Source organism: Diabrotica virgifera, chromosome 7 (genome assembly GCF_917563875.1).
Source record: "Diabrotica virgifera virgifera chromosome 7, PGI_DIABVI_V3a".
In the NCBI taxonomy this organism is placed as follows: domain Eukaryota; kingdom Metazoa; phylum Arthropoda; class Insecta; order Coleoptera; family Chrysomelidae; genus Diabrotica; species Diabrotica virgifera.
In genome coordinates this window covers 226,611,640-226,632,408 of record NC_065449.1, presented here as the reverse complement: position 1 = coordinate 226,632,408, position 20,769 = coordinate 226,611,640, and the positions used below count along the sequence as shown (strand labels likewise).

General features: G+C 32.2%; 1 protein-coding gene across 1 annotated transcript in view; it reads left to right on the top strand.

Annotated features, from left to right (window-relative positions):
- The window catches only part of LOC114348880 (PHD and RING finger domain-containing protein 1), a 59,916-nt gene that overhangs the window by 16,911 nt on the left and 22,236 nt on the right, over nucleotides 1–20,769 (top strand). The window contains exon 4 of the mRNA XM_028299347.2: nucleotides 380–727. Within this exon, the coding sequence (XP_028155148.2) occupies nucleotides 380–727 (348 nt within the window). The remainder of the gene's footprint in view (nucleotides 1–379; nucleotides 728–20,769) is intronic.

Below are 20,769 nucleotides of genomic sequence, written 5' to 3'. Positions count from 1 at the left end.
CTATGCCTTCTGCAACGCTTAAAACCCAAAATCTGACCATAGATTATCAAATTATTTCAGTTTTATATGGAGGTTGTAAAAACAAATTGTTAACACCTTGGCTGCGTTTATAAACTTACGTTGAGTGCGTTATGAGACATATATGTCCTGTAGTGAACCTTTGTTACAGTGCATTATAACAGAGTCGAAGCAGCCAACCGTAAGTGTACTGTGAGATATATTTGTCTCATAACGCAGCCAAGGTGTTAAAAACTGGAAAAGATATTTTCTGCCTTTAAAATGTTTCTTAAGCATTTAGTCATGCATTAGTCTTACTACAATCCAATTAAATTTATCATAATGACCTGTTGACGATTATATACATACTTTTATATTCCAGGTTGATTTTGGTACGAGACCATCTAAATGGCAAAGTTACCAGACAGATCCCAGTAGAGCATACTGTACTTTCAAATGGAATCGAATTAGTAGATGATCTAACTTACTGTGAAATATGCGGTTCTGGAGATAATGAAGACAGAATGCTACTTTGTGATGGATGTGATCTTGGTTTCCATTTGTACTGTTTGACACCTCCTCTCACAGATGTTCCCGCTGGCTACTGGTATTGCAATGGATGCACATACGAAGAAGATTTGTTGGAGCTTTCAGATGAACTTATAGAACTGGAACATCTGGATTTTTTTAGAAGAAGAACAAGAGCTTCATCGGCGCCGAGAACACCTAGGTGATTTAACTTTGACTAAAACTTAAGCTAGCAGGTTATATTTTTTTATTCTATTTGTTTTGTGTGTGAAGAATTTAATAAATTATTCAAATATTTAATATCGAAAGAGTCTATAGAATAGAATGTCTATGAGCATGCAGTTTCAAACATTTTAGTGAATACAGTAAAACCTGCCATATCCGGATCAATGTGGCGACAGACCGATCCGGATATGAAAAAATGCGGATATCAAGACCACTTCTTTTATAGTCTCTGAAACGTTTTTTCTTTCATACATTCCAGTAATCAACGCCATCAATAACTTTCGTCGATAGACACGTTGTATAGACTCTATAATACATTATTTCGCCATCTTTTGGGTCGGGATGAGAGGGTGCGTTGTCCAACAGCAGGACTGCTTTTCTCGGTAGATCCGGACGGCAGAACCGTCCGGATATGGGGAGGTCCGGATATGGCAGGTTGTACTGTAATTTAAAAAACAAACTAAATTAATGAAGATATGCTCTTTAATTGCAATATTTCTACTCATATATTGGTGGTATTTGTCAGTTTGAAAGCTTTTCCTAATGTTAGGTGTAAAAGGTTATTTTGTTCTTTCAGTATTCTCTTCAGGCTCTCCTTTGTGTAGGATCCAGGGCTGTTTCGTTGGGGATCTTAAGTCCACCAAGTTTCAAGGCGTTTGTATTTTGACCCGCTGAATTCGAATTTCAAACTTACTTTTGCGTCAGAAGTGACGGGAATTTATTATAAACAATGTAATTGTTTAAATATTTTAATTCGTAAACTACCGAATATAAATCATTTTTACAAAATGCAATTTTTGTTAGTTTAAAAAATTTGTTAAGGAGAGCTATTTGAAGCTCTTCACATGTTGTTGGAACAGCGTATTTTCGAATTCAATCGAATATTTTCGCATACGAGTTAACTCGAATGAAAAATTTCGTATACGAACGTGAATGTATATTTTTGAACATCCTTCGAAATGTTATAGGTATACGAGAAGAATTTGCACCGGCAACACTGCAAATTCGAATAACATTGAACTTATTTGTCATTTGAAGAATCACAATGTTGCCATACTTTGTTTATCTATTTTGTGTATAATTTCAATCAATGGTATAATCACAGTATTAAAAACAAATGTTATATTTGTTATATATACTGGGGTATAATGTACAAGAATAAGATTGTATAAGAAATAGTTTTTGGGAAAAATTGTTTAGCATTATTTTAAGTTTAATCAAATCTTAAGATTTCATAGGTATATTAGTAATATCGATTTGCAACATTCGCAGAAAGTGTGCTATTTTGTTTAATATTATTTTTGTATCCAGTATTTACACTGATATTTTACTATTTACTTTTACTTTTCAAAACTTTACTTCAAAGCGATTTTTTAAATGCACCTTTATGTAATGTGATAGTATGAAAAAATTGAGGATATGGCGACGGTGTCATATGTCAAGCTTGGAGCTTAGATTCAATGCTAAAATGCGTACATAAAGTTAGGTTAGGTTATATTTTCAAGGCATAATCATACAACATATCCTTTTTTTCTGTTAAAGTATAAAAATATTGTATACAACATCACAATTAACACTATCAGCTAAAACTATCATGACAACTGAAATGACCTTGAAATGACAACAATAATTCGTATACGAGCATCACGATTCGAATGGTTCATACCCATTCAAGTCTTCGTAAACGAAAACATTCATACACGAAGTATTCGAAAATACAAGACACCAGATTTCAAGCGAAATTCTTCTAATTTCGTATGCGAAATATGCTCGAATGAATTCGAAAATAGGACCCCAGGTAAATGACATTTTTCACGCATTTTGAGAAGGCTCCATGTATGCTCAATAGGATTAAGGTCTGGACTTTGAACAGACCTGTCCATTTTTTAAATACTAACATCTTCAGTATACTGTGTTACAATCTCTATCGTCTGTGGTCTCTTGCTGACAGCTTGTGTGATTGCAAACTGTCAAACCCTATTCTGTTAACCTTCATAGAACAGTAAAATGTTGATTGCTGGTCCTCAGGCTTGCTGATTATGGCTTTGTAGTATTCTAGTAGTTTGCGTCCAGTCTCGCCATAGTGAGAATCTTTTCTGACTGTTGTCTTCCTTTTGACTCCCGTATCAGGCCGCTGATGTTGAGATCTGGTCTCAAGAAAAAAAGTTGCATGACTAACATTCAATTGTTTTGGCACATCCCTTTAGCTCCATTTTCGAAAAAATACACTTCACTGTAAGGAGGCCAGTGGACACTAAGATATTTCAGAAACTCTTTAGAACACTGCAATAGTTCATACAGTTCTCAAAACAATCAATGACAAGAATCTTCGTTGGATTATAAATAATGAGTTCTGAGAACTTTATGGTTTTGGTTTTTGCGAATTTGTTTATCTATTTACAGGCTCGTTCTATCTTCTTGGTACACGTGATCTTCTTCTTCTTAGTCGTTAAACTGATGCAGGTATCGTGCTATCATCAAGCTACTAACTGATTTTTCTACCATGTTTCTGCTATTTTAGCACATTTTGACATGTAGATCGTGTGGGAGATCTACCTCACCTTATTTTGCCTTCTACCTTTCTCTGGATGGTAAGTTTTTCAAGACCATTTCTTCGAAGCATGTGTCAAATTTGTTTGATATTTGTGTTCTTAGTCTGGTTCAGTATAGATTCATTTTTAGTTCTTCGGGTCACCTATGGTATTCACAGTATTCGTGTCCAGCAGTACATTTCAAATACATCTATAATCTTTTTATTTTTCTCCATAAGGGTCTAGGATTCCGATGCATAAGTGAAAACTGGAAAACTAGACTTCTTACCAGTCTCATATTTGTATCGATAGATATTTCATGATTTTTCCAAATTTTTCCTAATTTTGCCATAGAGCTTTTTGCAATAGCTGACTGGCGCGTTATTTCTTTAGTACAGCCACCATTGTTAGTTATTAAAGAGTCTACAAATTTATCTACAACAGCGATATTGTTTATCATCGTTAGATGATTTTGATTGCTGTTAGATCTGTCAATTATCTTGATTCCCGTTTTTTCTGTTCTGTTTCCGCTGTTTTTTTTTCTTATTTGGGGAGTCCATTGACCATATGAAACAATAAAACACCTTTGACTGTGTAGTTCCTTTCTAAAGTATATAATTAATAGCCTATTAGTAGACTAAAATATTACAGTTAGCTAGAAATTATTTGATTTTACAGGATAATACTTAATATAACAATATAAAAGACATGCAATCATTCTATAAACTATAGATCTATGAACTATAGAAGGAGACATTTTAGTTGTTTACTTTGATCAAAGAAGATGAGTATAGTGAAAGTTTTATTAGACATTGATACAATACAGTTAATTCATGTTGGAAGATGAAGTCGAAATTTTTTTTAACGTGTTTGAATAAATATCAAATGTTTAGTTGTGATTTTTGGAAGAAATACTGTTTATTAGTGCAATAGTTTAAATACAGCTATTAAGGAATAATTTCTGTAAGTATAAAATCTAAAAATGCCGTTTTTTTTGTCATCGATCGTTTCAAGCAAAAGGGTCTATTTAATTAATTGTCTTTAAACATTCAAATTTATTGCATTTATATTAAAAAAAAGTCTTTGTTCACAAAAACTGATATTGCTAGACATTATTTATGATTTGGAGCTTTGAACAAAGCTCGCGTTGTTGCCAAATGTCAATGTATTTAGGTAAAGAAATTTCTGGTTTTAAAAGACAAAAAGCCATCGTTATTTCTGGATAGCTGTGATTTTGTTTCACCTGAATTGCATAATACCTATCACATACAAGATGGTTCTGGTCTTAAATCGTGTGTGATATAATAAATGCTGGACACTACCCGTTCAAATAGGTATTTAAATTTTTTTCGTAAGTAAAATAATTTTGGGAAGTTCCTAATATATCGTAGTTACAGGTTACTGCAAAGTTTTAATTTTAGTACACATTTAATATTGCATTTTAAATTATATCAATAATTTCATCGTTAATTTTCTTATCATTTCTTCTTCTTCTATTAGTCCTTAGGCCTTTTTGTCAGATCTTCAAGCTGTATTATTGCACTATCCGCTTAGGTGGAACACTGATTTATCTTGTCTTCTCTTCTTCCCCAAGCTAAAGCTAAAATGAGTTACATTCAAAAATTAATACCAGACTCAGCTGGCTTTCAGATTACATCGCGTCGATTTTCACTACAAGGGGTTTTCGACATTCCTCCTGGCGTCTTCTTCAGGGCTTAGTCTTCTGAGCCTCCAGATCTCTTCACTACACTGTTCACAACTGCAGCTGAGAACGGCGGACGGTTCATTTATACTGTCGATTGTGACGGGGTGTACGGACATGGCGTTTGGGTGGGATTGGCGCGAACATTCCTGTCAGCAGGATTTGGATTAGTAGGTGGAACGGATGGTGTTTTCTTTAGGAGAGGTCTTCATAGGGTGCCGTCGTCTCTGTTATTGTGACAGTTCGTCCAGTTTTCAATCTATATGGCATGGCGTTTCGGATAATTCTTAGTTTATAGAGTGGGGGCTACGGTTCTAGAGTTTTCACAATTACTTTTGCAATCTGTATGAAAATGCTGTTGATCTAGAGGTGAAATTGAATGTTAATTGTGAACAGATGTGAAATGTTCAAAGATTCTATTTTGGATTCTACGATTGGTTTGGCCTAACTAAGATCGGGGACAGTCCGCACAAAGAATTTCATAAACTCCGTGTTGGTTCATTTGGCATATTGACTTTGACTGAACGGACAAGAGATGAAAGTTTTTATTGGGGCTAAATATTTTCTTTATTCCTCTTGATTTGAAGAATTTGTTGATTTTTTCAGTGACACCTTTGTTGTCAGAACGAAAAGTTTTCATATTATGTAAATTTTAAAGAGTTAGAGTCTTTGGGTTGATATTGAGTGGGAGATTAATACTTGTGGAAGCTCCTATTGACGTGATTTTCCCAGTTACCATTTTTGATAAGAACTTCTTTTAAAGGCAGCTCAGCATATCTACTTGCATCATTGCAAATGCGTATTGATCTAGAAACAAAGGTAATGATGACTGAATTAATGTGTGCAGGTGGGTCATGAGAGTTGGTATGCAAGTAACTATTGGTATGGGTGGGTTTTCGGTAAGCAGTGATGAAAACCTTGGGATTAGTTTTTCCTTATGATTCTAGAATGCTTAGGGTTTCGCCTGCCTTTAGCAATGTTTGTAAAAAGTAAATCGATGTCTAAACTTACTACATAGAATATCTGAGGGCGAGAGGCTATTATTTAAGAAGTTCGATAAAAAGAAAATAATTTTGACGGTTGAAGCATTTTCGGTTAGCAGTTGTAGATTTTAGGCCAAGTATTTTGTCAATGGTTGTGTAGAGCAGTTATGTATATTAGGTCTGGATCTCGCGTATGAAAAAAAAGTTGATTAATAGCAAGCTGAAAATTTGTTAATAGCTTAAGGGTGTCTAGTCGGACAAACTTTGATATATGAAACACTGGAACAGGGGAAGTATTAATTGTGGAACAGGTTAAAATTTGGAACGGTCAGACCACGAAAACGGTACATGTCTTTTGTCCGACAGAACAGACTTAAACTCTCCGAAAAGAGATTAAACTCTCATGCAAAAATCAGGCTGCTATTTATCACCAAATGGGCGTTTTAATGAGTGGAACATGTAGAATATGTCAAATGACAGGAATTATGACAGGTGATAAATAGCAGTCTGATTTTTTCAGGAGAGTTTAATCTCTGTTCCGAGAATTTAAGTCTATTCTGTCGGACAAATTAAATGTGCCGTTTTCGTGATCTGACCGTTCCAAATTTTTAACCTGTTCCACAATTAAAACTGCCCCTGTTCCAGTGTTCCCATCAAAGTTTATCCGACTAGACACCCTTAAGCTATTTACTAATTTTCAGCTTACTATTAATCAACTTTTTTTTCATACGCGGGATCCAGACCTATATTGACAATGGGAGGTAGAGGAATGTCGGATTTGTGAATTTTAGGTAGACATACAGGGTGATTGATTAGTAGGGTAAATCTCAATAGCTCCGCTATACTAATAGATAGCAATAAAAGTTAATAACAACAATTTTAGCCACCTTTGAGCTTCACATTACAAAATTAGTTAGAATGTTACAGGGTGTTCGATAACACAGTGGCAGACCTAACTTATGTTTTTTTTTAAATGGAACACCCTATATTTTATTTTATATTCGAAATCCTGTTAACTTCTCCATCACAAAAATATAAAGGTTTGTAATGTTATACAGGGAATTTACAAAGTTATAACCAATTTTGTATGAAAATCGTAACAAGTTCAACTCCCTGTATAAATAAAAATAAGCACAACAGCAATGGTTTAATAATGCCATATTTTTCTATTTATTGTCAAAATTTTTAAGAATTATTGATATTGCTAATTTTCTTTAAATCAAATACAGGGTGAGTCAAAACGCAAGTACATTATTTTCTTTGTAATGTTAAATGGAACACCCTGTATTTTATATCATTATTGAAAAGTAACATTAACGTACTTTAATTTTTATATAACACTCCCTATGCCCAAATTTATTAGTTTTCGAGATATTTTCATTTTTCAGAGCAAATTATTTTAGGTGTTTAAATTTATCTAAATTTTAAGTAAGCCATGACTGAATTGACAATTGAAGATTACCGATTATCAATCCGGTAATCAATGTAACACTGTAGCAAATAAAGAAATAAAAATAATTTATTAGTAATACATTTTACAAACAAAAACACAACCACTACATGCAACATTTTTGAAACAATTAAAAACTATCTTTTTATGTAAATGCAACAAATAAACAAAGAAAATTAGTAATAAATTTTACAAAAAAAAACACACAAACACAAAATACAATATTTTGTGAAGACAATATTAAACATATTATATATATATTTGTTGTCTTCGCAAAATTATCTCTGGTGTTATTAACTCCGAAGAATTGATAAGTCTTGTATACTTTAATATACCTGCTAGATTGACACGAAATCCACAAATATTCAGGGAACAACGACATGCTACAAATTATGGTCAATATGCACCAATTAGTAGATTGACCCTGTATGGAAACAAGTTTAGTCATGTAATAGATCTGTTTGGTTCTTCAGTTTCCTCTATTAAACAAGAACTCGGGCGTCTTGAATTTTGAATTTAAAAAATTAAATAGATTTAACTGTTATAGTTAATTCAGTTGTTTTCATCATTTACAAATAATTTATATTCTTTTTTATTTTTTATGTTTGTGTTTTATAGTTGTAGTTTCACATGTATCTAAATTTTATATTTTCATTATTATGACAAAAGCTCTGCTTTATTGTATTTTGTATGTATTGGGTTTATCCCGTTAATAAATAAATAAATAAACTACTTTTGTATGTAAATGTAACAATGTAACAAATAAAGAACGAAACATAATTTATCAGTAATACATTTTGCAAAAAAAACATGTTTGAAAAAATTAGAAGCTACTTTTAATAAAATATTTTTAATATTTAATTACATAAGGTGTTCAAAATTATCTCCTAACACATTTATGTACGCCTAAAAACGATCATTGAATGAGCTACTTACTCTACAGAGCATTTGTAAATTAACACATCGAAATACACTTTGTATTCTATTTTTAATCTCATCCCTTGTTGTTGGAGGTATTTTATAAACTTCATTATTAACGTAACCCCAAAAAATCAGTTCAGTTTATTAAATTCTGGTGATTTGGGTGGCCACGCTACTGGTCCATTGAAAAATGAAAATATCTCGAAAACTAATAAATTTAGACATAGGGAATGTTATCTAAAAATTAAAGTACGGTAATGGTACTTTTCAATAGTGATATAAAATAGTGTTACATTTAAAATTACTGAGAAAATAATGTACTTGCGTTTTGACTCACCCTGTATTTGATATAAAGAAAATTAGCAATATCGACCATTCTTGAAAATTTTGACAATACGTTAAAAAATATAGCATTAATAAACCATTGTTGTTTTGCTTATTTTTATTTATACAGGGAGTTGAACTTGTTACGATTTTCATATAAAATTGGTTATAACTTTGTAAATACCCTGTATAACATAACAAACCTTTATATTTTTGTGATGGAGAAGTTAACAGGATTTCGAATTTAAAATAAAATATAGGGTGTTCCATTTAAAAAAACATAAGTTTGGTCTGCCACTGTGTTATCGAACACCCTGTAACATTCTAACTAATTTTGTAATGTGAAGCTCAAAGGTGGCTAAAATTTTTGTTATTAACTTTTATTGCAATCTATTACTATAGCGGAGCTATTGAGCTTTACCCTACTAATCAATCACCCAGTATATTCGAAATGTTTTAGAAGACTTTCCACAGGAAATAAAGTTTGTTTTAGGTCAAGAGGAAGAGAGGTTTACTTGATGGTGGCTTTTGTTATTTTCTCTAGATATGTTGTTGGATTATTAGGAATTGGTTTAAGTCTTAAGTATTAATGAGATTTGAGAGTTTATTAATGTAAGAAGAAGTATTGAGGATCACAGTGGCGTTTACATAAGAATGTAAACAGTACGGTCCGGCGTCGACTGAGAGTCTACTCAAACCTTTAATGATTCACTAAAAGAAGGAACTAGAAATTAGAGGGAAATTTTTTTATGAAGCGTAGACTGTGAGGCGACGCCGAACAAGTCAAGGGTTAACTGGTTGACGAAGTTGTGAAATAAAAAAGGAAAATCTAAAAGAGCCTACTGTAGCGCGTCATCAATATAACTTCGGGAGATAGTATCATACCATTTTTTGAAAGTTCTGCGAAACTTTGGCAATAGTGGCAATATTTGACATTATCTAAGATCAATATTTTGACAATATACTCTTCTTCTACAGCACTACAGCCCAAATTGAGCCTTGGCCTCCTTTATTTTTTGCCTCCATCCTTGCTTGTCTGTGGCTGCTCTTCTCCATACACGGACTCCTAAAAGGGCTTGTGCGTCGCTGTTTACTGTGTCTTCCTAGCGCTTTCTTGGCTTTCTAACCGGTCTCTTTCTCTGCATTCTAGCATTCAGTGCTCTTTTTGGTAGCCTATCCTCTTCCATTCTTATCACATGTCCGGCCCATTGCAATCTTTGTATTCTAATGAAGGCAATATACTCATAGGCGCGCTAAATGGAAGTAATAGAAAACAATTTTATTATTAGTAAATAAATATTTATAAAAATAAACCAAAATGCGTGAAAATTTCACCTTTTTATTTTTGTCCTCTTTCTCCACACCAATTTCCATATCTTTAAAATTGTCATAACATATATTAATATAATAAAAACTATCGATATTACGAGTGAAAATTAAAAAAAATAGCAAAATTCCAATCAAAAATTAGGTTGAAGAAAATGTAATCTCAAAGTTCAAAATCGGTATACGTTAAAAAAATGCATTTTCTCGGCTTCCTATGGAGCAATTTTCTTCATTCTTTTTTTTGTTCCAAAGTAACTCGAGTAGATCGATCTAACTAACGCATTATTAAATGTCAAAAGTTGCTTTTGTTGCAAATGTCAAAGTTGGTATAAGTCAATGACCACTCTTGCATTGATTTGTTAGGAATATCAAGTGAAAGAATGCTGTTTGGATAATTTTCTACTAATAAAGTCAATATTTTGGTTTGTTATATTTAATATAAAAATTAGTCTTTATTTGGAAGATAAAGATACAAAATAGAACCTATCATACTCGTTATTTAACTAACTTACTTAAGTTCAATGTGTTTATATTACAAACTTAGTTCATATCTGTAAAGGTACATAATATTAGATATGTGTGCAAATATTGATAGATGTAAAAATAACATGGTAATAATATCAGTTATTCCACTGCAAAACGGTTCTTCCTTTGCTAGATATCCTAATCAATTAAATGTTCAAACATTGCTGTTCAAAATAAATTTTATTTAACTATTGTATTATAGTTACTGTAATAAAATATAAGAAATATTACTGAAATATAAGAAATTTAAGATGAGTTGTAAAATAATGTGATTTGATAAAAAATTTCAGAGATTTCTTCTTATTTTTTATGTTTTATTGCAATAAACAGTTTACGAGTCACAAAAGTGTAAACAGCCTACTAAATAAATTTCAAACAATGCATTTTTGTTTATTAATTACTACTTCTATTCATTTTGTATCCATTTAAATTATTTAAAGCATTTTTGGAGTTCGCAAATACAATATAATACAATATTTTGAACATATTATCAACTATCTATGAACGTGTAGATTGTCAATAAAACTTGCCAATTTATCATTTTATGATACACTAAATCTGCTTCTAGTCCAAACCAATGCAGGATTATTTATTTCACAATGTAAGGATTCATGTTTTTAGTTTATCACTCTTGACCTAATGCAGTAACGAAATGTTTACTTAACGTCGACAAGTAATTAAATGCTATTTCGAATTACTTGCAACGACTATTCATAATGCCTTCTACTTTATTCAGTGTCTATTTATCCATTTATGACTATACTACCTCGCTACAATAATGTTACTGGCTTAACAAGCTGGAGGACCCAGGTTCGATTCCCGACACTGACAAAATTTTCAATTTCTAACTTAACACGTTGACGGACAGAACGTCTGTAGACGTCTAATTTCCATTGATGTAATGTGACACAACGTCTATAGACGACATTTTTAAAATAACGAGTTGTGACAAAAAATCGATAGATTTACAGATGCAAATTAAATGTGACACAACGTCCATGGTCGTCGTTTACAAAAAATGTTAAAAAAACTCATTGTTTCCTTATTCCACATTGCAAAATACAGTCACAGTCACAACACTTGCTTATACATTTGACGCACTGTCCGTCAACGTGTTAACTGTGCCGCTACCGTGCTTCGGAGGGCACGTACATCCGTCGGTCCGGACAACGTAAGCGGTAGTTATGTTAGAAGCGTTTGCGTGACCTGAAAACTACACTTCAGCCAGACGGTTACACGAACTTTACTAGCATGAGCTGCAATCTGAGTAAACCTTTCCTGGTTCCAACTATGTTTCTGAAACCAACCTGTGTTTCGCCTAACTGTTCTTCTATGTTATGGTGTAATCTCGAGTGCAGTATTATTAAAAACGTTTTCAATACTTCGCTCATTAGACTAATGGTACTATCAGTCTATGTAATCAGTCTGTTAGTATAATCTCTGTTTCGTATATTTTGTTGAAGAGTTTAGTGAATATTTACCTTTATCGCAATGTGCTGTGTTTCATCTGGACCGGTAGCTTCCTTGTTCTTTGCTAGTTTTACAGATCTTTCCATCTTATATAAGGTTCTAAGAATTATAGATTAATACTGTAGCACACTCCACATTAAATAATTATAATTCATCTACAGATGCTACTGAACCGCTTTTGTTAATAAAAATATTTTTAATAAAATATAATAATAACGGTTGATATGTGGCACAATAATTCTATATAAAATTAATAGTCTTTGTAACTGTAATACTGATATGATAATATCAATGTTTAATGCATTTTCTTTAAATGTTTTGATTGTTTGTATTTAAAGTAGTCCCTTTTGCAGTGGAATGAATTTTAGTGTAATTAAAGGATTATTAAACTAAAACTTAACAAAAACATTATAGCGAAATGAACATTCGGCGCTATGTCCTAATGAAATCTTGAATATTTTCCTCTAATGTTGAGCTAATGCTAAAATTATAGCCAATTGAGCCAATTGCGCTGGTGTAATTTGCGATTATATCAGCAAGTTTAGATTTACGCTCTTTAATTTTTTTAATAAACTCATATAAATTAATTAGAGCTATGAATTTTCTGTTGATAGAAATACGCATTCTACAATTTTTGTAGTAAAAATTTTATCATCAGTAACTATAGTCCTGTCGCCAGGGGGGTACAACGGCCTCCTTAATTCAGATGGACTTACCCAAGTTTTTTTTATGTGTTTTGACCCGTAGAACACGAATTTTGTGGGTAACAGTTGATCCGGATGTCGATAAGATTGTTATAAACAAAGAACTTGAGGAATTACATAACAGCGATTTTTCGCAAAACAAAACATTTTTTTGTATTTTTTGGGTGATTCTCAGTAAAAAATGATCTTACAAGTTTTTTCGTACGACGCATAGTTTTCGAGATAAACGCGGTTGAACTTTCAAAAAATCGAAAAAGTGCAATTTTTGAACCGGAATAACTTTTGATTAAAAAATAAAATAGCAATTCTGCTTACTGCATTTGAAAGTTCAAGTCATATTCTATCGGTTTTGATTAGTTGCATTGCTAAAAATTAAGATTTTATTTGTTAAAAAAAGCTATAAACACATAGTGTTTCCCGGGCCCAATGCATGCGTTTTAATGGACGTAATATACGTAGAAATTCTGTATGCGCGCCTACTCGTTCGATTTCAAATTAGAAATGCATTGAAAATATCATTCAATCACTATGTGTTTATAGCTTTGTTTAACAATAAAAATAATAATTTTTAGCAATGAAAATAATCAAAACCGATAGAATTTTACTTGAACTTTCAAATGCGGTAAGCAGAATTGCTATTTTATTTTTCAATGAAAAGTTACTCGGGTTCAAAAATTGCAATTTTTCGATTTTTTGAAAGTTCAACCGCGTTTATGTCGAAAACTATGCATCCTACGAAAAAACTTGTAAAATAAATGTTTGCTTAGAATGACCCAAAGAATACAAAAACATGTTTTGTTTTGCGAAAAATCGCTGTTATGTGATTCCTCAAGTTCTTTGTTTATAACAATCTTATCGACATCCGGATCGACTGTTACCCAAAAAATTCGTGTTCTACGGGTCAAAATACATACAGAAAACTTGGGTAAGTCCATCTGAATTAAGGAGGCCGTTGTACCCCTACTGGCGACAGGACTACTATTCAAGGACAGGTAATCAAATTTTTCTTTCCTATTCTCTAGATCTTTCTGTTCCTTGTTCTGTTTTTCCAGTCCGGTATGTTCTGAACTAAACTCGGTTCTTTGTATATTTCTATTAATTCGTTTTTCTAATTTCTATTGGAGCCTTAAAGGCTCCAGTAGATCTTGCTATTCTTTTTTTCCACATCTGTATCCTCTGCGTTATCCATGGCCCCTATTTACTCAAAATTACTACCCTTCTTAAATTTATAGTGCTTACAAGTTTTCCTTGTCTATGAAGTTTTTCTTTGTTCCATATTTTTTTATTAGGTTACTGAGGAGGTCATGTAGCAGCTGCCCTTCCTTTTTTTGTTTTAACGTTTCTGCTGAGATGTCATTTTCTGCAGAATATTATTCATTAACTTTTTTAATAATTCTTCTATTTCCCGACTTGATGGTTCTTCAGCAAGTATTTCATCCTTTTCCTGTGAGATTCAGCTTGCACAATATTATTTAACCCTTTTCTATTTTGTTTGTTTTATGATTTATTAGTGACTCTTTCTTACTTCTGAAAAAGAGGTTTTTCTGTCCCTGTGTTTTATTGTTGATATCGTTTTTAACAATATGATTTTCCATCACCTCTAACTTTGTTATCCACCACTTTTGTTTTTTCTCTGTATGCAATTTACTATTTTTAGTGGGAATAAACTCTTTCCCTATCTGGCCCCTATTGATCCGTTGACCTTTATCTAAATAATTTTATTAGCAGTTTCTTTAAAACCTGAAGTCCTTGCTGGCTTGCTTTTATTATTAATTTATTGGAAAAATGTCGTATTTCCATTTTTCTATTCATTTTTCATCCTTTTCACTAATTCTTCCTGTGGTTTAGGATCTTTTCGGTATATGTCTTCTTAATCCACACCCCTTGATCAATCATTTGAAATTTTCTTTGCCTTTCGATATTTATTTTAAAATGCTTCGTCTTCCAATTACATCATAACCAATCACATCATAATTTTTATTTTGTACGAAGTGGATGATATTCAAGACCTCATTTCTTTCTTTAGATATTTTAAAACTGCTTGATTCTTCACTCTGTCAGTCTACGATTTTGGGAACATTCTGCAACAAGACCACATCTCTAAAGCCTCAATTTTTTTACACATTTTTTAATTCAGCTCATCACACTGACTTATTTAATATTCCTGGAGCAAATAAATAAACCAAATATCATTTAAGGTCTAACAATGGAATGTTAAGAAACATTAAATGTTTCTTAGATTATTAGTTTGAATGGCATGCGGAAATTTTTTGCATAAAAATTATGTGCAGCATGATTTGTATGAATGATAAACCTTTATATAATATCCATACATTATACAGGGTGTCCCGAAAAGATTGGTCATAAATTATACCACAGATTCTGGGGTCAAAAATAGGTTGATTGAACCTCACTTACCTATATACAATAGTGCACACAAAGAAAGTTACAACCCTTTAAAGTTACAAAATGAAAATCAATTTTTTTTCGTATATCGAAAACTCATAGAGATTTTTCATTTAAAATGGACATGTGGCATTTTTAAGACAGCAGCATCTTAAATAAAACTTAAAGTACAATTTGTGTACCCCATAAAAATTTTATGGAGGTTTTGTTCCTTTAAACCCCCCCAAACTTCTGTGTACGTTCCAATTTAATTTTTATTGTGGCACCATTAGTTAAACACACTGTTTTTAAAACATTTTTGCCTCTTAAGGCTTTTTCGATAAGCCAGTGTTTATCGAGATATTTTGAATATTTATCGAACCCACCACATATTTGTATATGGTTAAGTACGATTATAGAGACCTGTTAATAATCTGAAAATGTATTTATAATTTACATTTTTAGGTATATTTTGAAAAAGAAGCCACATCTCGATAAAAGGTGACTTATCAAAAAAAGACTAAGAGGCAAAAAAGTTTTAAAAACACTGTGTTTAACTAATGGTACCACAATAATAGTTTAATTGGAACATACACAAACATTTGAGGGGTTTAAATGAACAAAACTCCCATAAAAATTGTATGTAATTATATTAAAAAAGAAGCCGCGTCTCGATAAATATTCGCTTATCGAAAAAATACTAAGAAGCAAAAAAGTTTTAAAAACGTTTTGTTTATCTAATGGTACCACAATAATGAATTAATTGGAACGTACACAAAAGTTTGGGGGAGTTTAAGGGATCAAAACCCCCATCAAATTTTTATGGGGTAGATAAATCTCACTATAATTTTGTTTTAAGATGATCCTGCCATAAGAATGATACATGTCCATTTTAAATAAAAAATCTTCAATAGTTTTCGATATATTGAAAAAAATCAATTTTCATTTTGTAACTTCAAAGGGCTATAACTTTTTTTATGAGCACATTTGTACTAAGGTAAGTTATATTCAATCGAACTATTTTTGACTCCAGAATGTGTGGTATAATTTATGACCAATCTTTTCGGGACACCCTGTATAACGAGTACCTAAATGAATGCAAGTTAAAATAAAAAAACTTTAGTGTTTTTCAAACAAAACTTTATTGCCATGACCAATTAACACTTCATTATTTTTAACTTAGGTGATATTTAAGTCATACTTACGTTAATTTTAGCTTACGCTTTCGTTCCATAGAATACAATGATAAAAACAACAGTGTAATAAACGTATTAATTTTAAGCATTATTAAAAGGTTTTTTTAAAAGAAAAATGGTAAAACAAAGGGGGACTGAAAACAAAATAAATTGAAAGACAGTGGAAATCTTAACGCTGTGTTGGTTAATGCATTTTGCATATTCTTATGATCTTCTGATTTCCTGAGCTAAGTCCAGTTTTTAATTCACCCAATAGCTCAAATATTTATATGATTCTACTTTGTTCACTATATCACCATCTAATCTGATGTCAGTGCGTTTTTCGTTTACGTTTTTTCTCAAATATGTTTGTCATTTCCTTGTTTCCTAGTTGGTTTTTCCTTTTCTGTACTTCTTCTTGATGTGCCCATCAGCCTTCTTCTTTCTTCTTCTTTTGCCCTTTAATTCGTCCAATTCTGAACATAGGCTTCCCCCAGTTTCCTCCATTCGCTTCTGTTTAGTGCTTTCTGTTTCCAGTGCGTTCCTCCTATCTTTTTAATGTCGTCTCCCCATATCATCTTTGGTCGTCCTCTTGCTCTCTTTCCTGTCCATGGTCTCCATTGTTGTATCGTGCTATTCCACCTATTGTCCGTTTGTCTAGCGTTATGACCTGCGAAGCTCCATTTTAGCCTGGTTATATGTTGGCCTGCGTCTTTGACTTTTGTTCTATTTCTGACCCAGTTGTTTTGCTTTTTGTCTGTCAATTTTACTCCTAACATTGCTCTCTCCATGGCTCTTTGTGTCTTTATTATTTTATCCATGTTTGCCTTGGTCAATGTCCATGTTTGGCATGCGTATGTGAGAATTGGGAGTATGCACTGGTCAAACACTCTTGTTTTTAAGTATTGTTGTATTTTTTTATTCTTTAGGACCCATTTTAATTTTCCAAATCCTGCCCAGGCTAATCTGACCCTTCTTTTTACCTCCGCTGTTTGGTTTGCCTATCCGTGACGAATGTTGACGATCATCGTGACAATCTTTATCTAATCTGCAGCAGCACGGAAAAGCTGCACAGATGTTGTATTGAATCAGGTATACTACATTCGCTCTCGCGAGATTTTTTTTGACACTGACGTTAGTAATTTCTTTTTTGAAAAATTCAGTTGTCAGAAGTGACTGGAAATTACTACAAAACCAACGCACCTACTCATATCCAATATTATTAATAGTAAACAGACATAAAAATAACATAAACCTTACGCCAATCAATATTTATTTATTTAAACCATTATAATGTATTGATAGCAAATGAGAAAATTATTTATTGTACAGAATAAAAATATTTTGTAGAAATAAACTTCACAAAATTTTATGAGATTAGTAGACACTCCCACTATTTCTAATAATTCTTCTTTTTTTAATGAAAGATTAAGTTGATTTGAGTTGATTTTAGCAGTTAATAGTGTGAGGTAGGAATTTTTGTGTTGTACGTTTCCTATTCCGAATGTCTCAAAAAAAATCTCGCGAGAGCGAATGTAGTATACCGAGGTACTTCAGCCAGGATGTTCTTCTTCTTCCTGGACCCCGCTTTCCAAATATTTTTCCTTACAGGATGTCTTATAGAAGAGCATGTCTGGATTCATTTCGCATTCCATTCTGAAGTATTGTAACTTTCAAGATTTAATGGTGGTCAGAAGAATGAAAAACCTCTCGGTTCTTCATTCATTAGTCACATGAGGACCTTCTCATGTGACTCAGCCAGTTCAATCAGCCTAAAGGTTGTTCAATTCTCTATTCTGTAATATAAACATCAACATCATTATTTATATAGGGTGGCCAAAAAATATTTATTTTATTTTTTTATTTATTAAGCGCAACAGGCCTTGTAGGCCTAGGGCTAAAATGTTTACATTTCTGATTACATAAATAATAAATAACTTAATATAACTTACATAACTTATAAATTTTATTTAATTACACTTCAGTCTTTTTATACACTCCTTCACCACCTCCCTCCATCTCCTTCTGTCAAATTCTAGTTCTTTCCATCTCTCAATGTTACTTTTCTTCAAGTCTTCGTACACACTGTCCTTCCATCTTTTCCTTGGCCTGCTTTTCCTCCTCTTTTATATTGGTCTTCGTAAGAGTACTATTTTTGGCATTCGTTTACTTCCCATTCTCTCGATGTGCCCCAAATATCGTATTCTCTGTGCTTTGATCGTCGTCGTGATCGTTGGCTCTTGATATAGTTCTTCCAATTCTTTATTGATTCTTCTTCTACACTGACCTTCTATTTTCACACCTCCATATATTGCTCTTTGCATTTTTCTCTGCCATCTTTCTAAAAGGTCTGTTTCTGACTTTTTGAGCACCCATGTTTCGCATGCGTATGTTACTGTAGGTCTGATAAAGTCTTATAAATTCTTATTTTTGTTTTTCTTGATACGTATTTGGATTTCAATAGTGTGCGTAATATTTTTTATTTCCTTTAGCTATTCTTGCCTTTATCTCCCCTTCTTCATGACCATTTTCTTCTATTTTGGCTCCCAAGTAAATAATTTCTTTGGTTCTTTTGAACGAGTATATTTTTTCTCCATCTATTTGTACTATGATGTTATTCTCTTTTTCTTTTTGGATCTCTCCCATTATCATATACTTTGTTTTTTCTTCATTTATTTTAAGTCCGAATTTTTTGGCTTCTGTTATTATGTTTTTCATTAACTTTTGTAGTTCTTTTTTGCTTGTTGCTAATAGTGTCAGATCATCTGCAAATGCTATGCATTGGTGGCCGTTTTTAAATATCGTTTCTTGTATGTTTATTCTGCTTTTCTTGATTATTCCTTCCAATGTTAGATTGAATGCAGTTGTTGATAGTGGGTCTCCTTGTCGTAATCCTTCCTTGGTTTCAAACTTTTTGGATGTATACCCTTTCCAAGCTATTTCGTTTGTTGTGTTTTCCATCGTCATCTTTACCATCCTGACAATTTTACTTGGTATCTCCAATTCTTTCAACAGTCGTAAATCTGCTGTCTGCTTACTGTGTCGTAGGCCTGCTTAAATTCGATGAACAAAGCATAATATAGTACTGTTTTATGTTCGTAACAGGTAGTCTGTATTCCTTTTAAGGCAAATATTTGGTCAGTCGTTGATCTGTTGTTTCTAAAACCTGCCTGGTATTCTCCCAGTACTTTTTCCGAATATTGGCTTCGCCTTTTCCTTATACTTTGTGCCAAGATTTTGTAAACTATTTCTAGTAGTGCAATGCCTCTGTAGTTTTCGCATAGCATTCTATCACCTTTTTTATGTATAGGGCATATCCTTGCTATGGTTCACTCTTCTGGCATTTTTTCTACTTCTCATATTCTTTTTATCAGGTCATATATCTCTTTCTGTAGTCTTTTCCCACCTGATTTTATCATTTCGGCCGATATTTCTGTTATTCCTGGGCATTTGTTATTTTTCAAGCTCTTTATTTCGTTTTCTATTTCTTGTTCTGTGGGTATCTCTATTGCTATCTGATCATGGTCAATTTCATGGTTTGTTTCCTTTTATACTTCGCTCTTTATTGATACAAATAGAAGAATGTATGTAATTTATTTAACTCAAAATACATTTAACTGCTGTCAGAAAATAGAAAAAATGTTTATTCGGCCAATAAACAATTGCTTTTCGCTTAAATTAAATGTTCAAACCATCAAGCGGCAGGTGGGAGGTTGTTGGATATTTATTTAAGTGAAAATCAATGTCTATTTTTGAAACGAACATTTTTTTCTATTTTCTGACAGCAGTAAAATGTATTTTGAGCTAAATAAATCATATGAATTCTTCTTTTTGCTTTAATTAATTTAATCCAAAAAATATTTTTTTGTTAATGTTTATATTACTGGATAGAGAATTGAACAACCTTTCAAATGAGATACCACACGACTCCTACTCCCATTTACAAAAATCATCGATTACGTCATCTGGCTCAGATGGATGATGTTACTAGTATGATATGCCAAAAAATTATAATTTAAAAATAAAAGTCGACCTGTTTCGGGATTTATCTCCAAAATCGCCCAGTCTAGAGAAAATGAATTTATTCCATAATTTTGCCCCTCACTATAGATATGTAATTGACGTCTCTGTTGACATCTCTGAGATAAAACTTATATGGAGAACATTTAGACTTCTGTACTAGGCTTTAGTAAAGGTGGATATAAAAAATCAATAATGATAATCAATCAAACAGATTTTATATTTTATAAGGTACAGTAAGAATCAACATACTAGACACATGGGTATGTACCTAATTGCTATGTTTATGGGCTAATCCGGTCCGTTCTCAGATGTGACTTTCATCCCTGTCATGTTATTGTCAAGAAACTATTCAAAATAATTGTTTTTTGATACAAAAAATACATTAGTTAATAGTATTATTACTCTGTTTTAAAATAATTCTATTCAAACACCAAGAATAGTACAGTACTTTAAAGTTTTTACAACTATAACAAAATGACAACTATAAACGTCAAAATTAG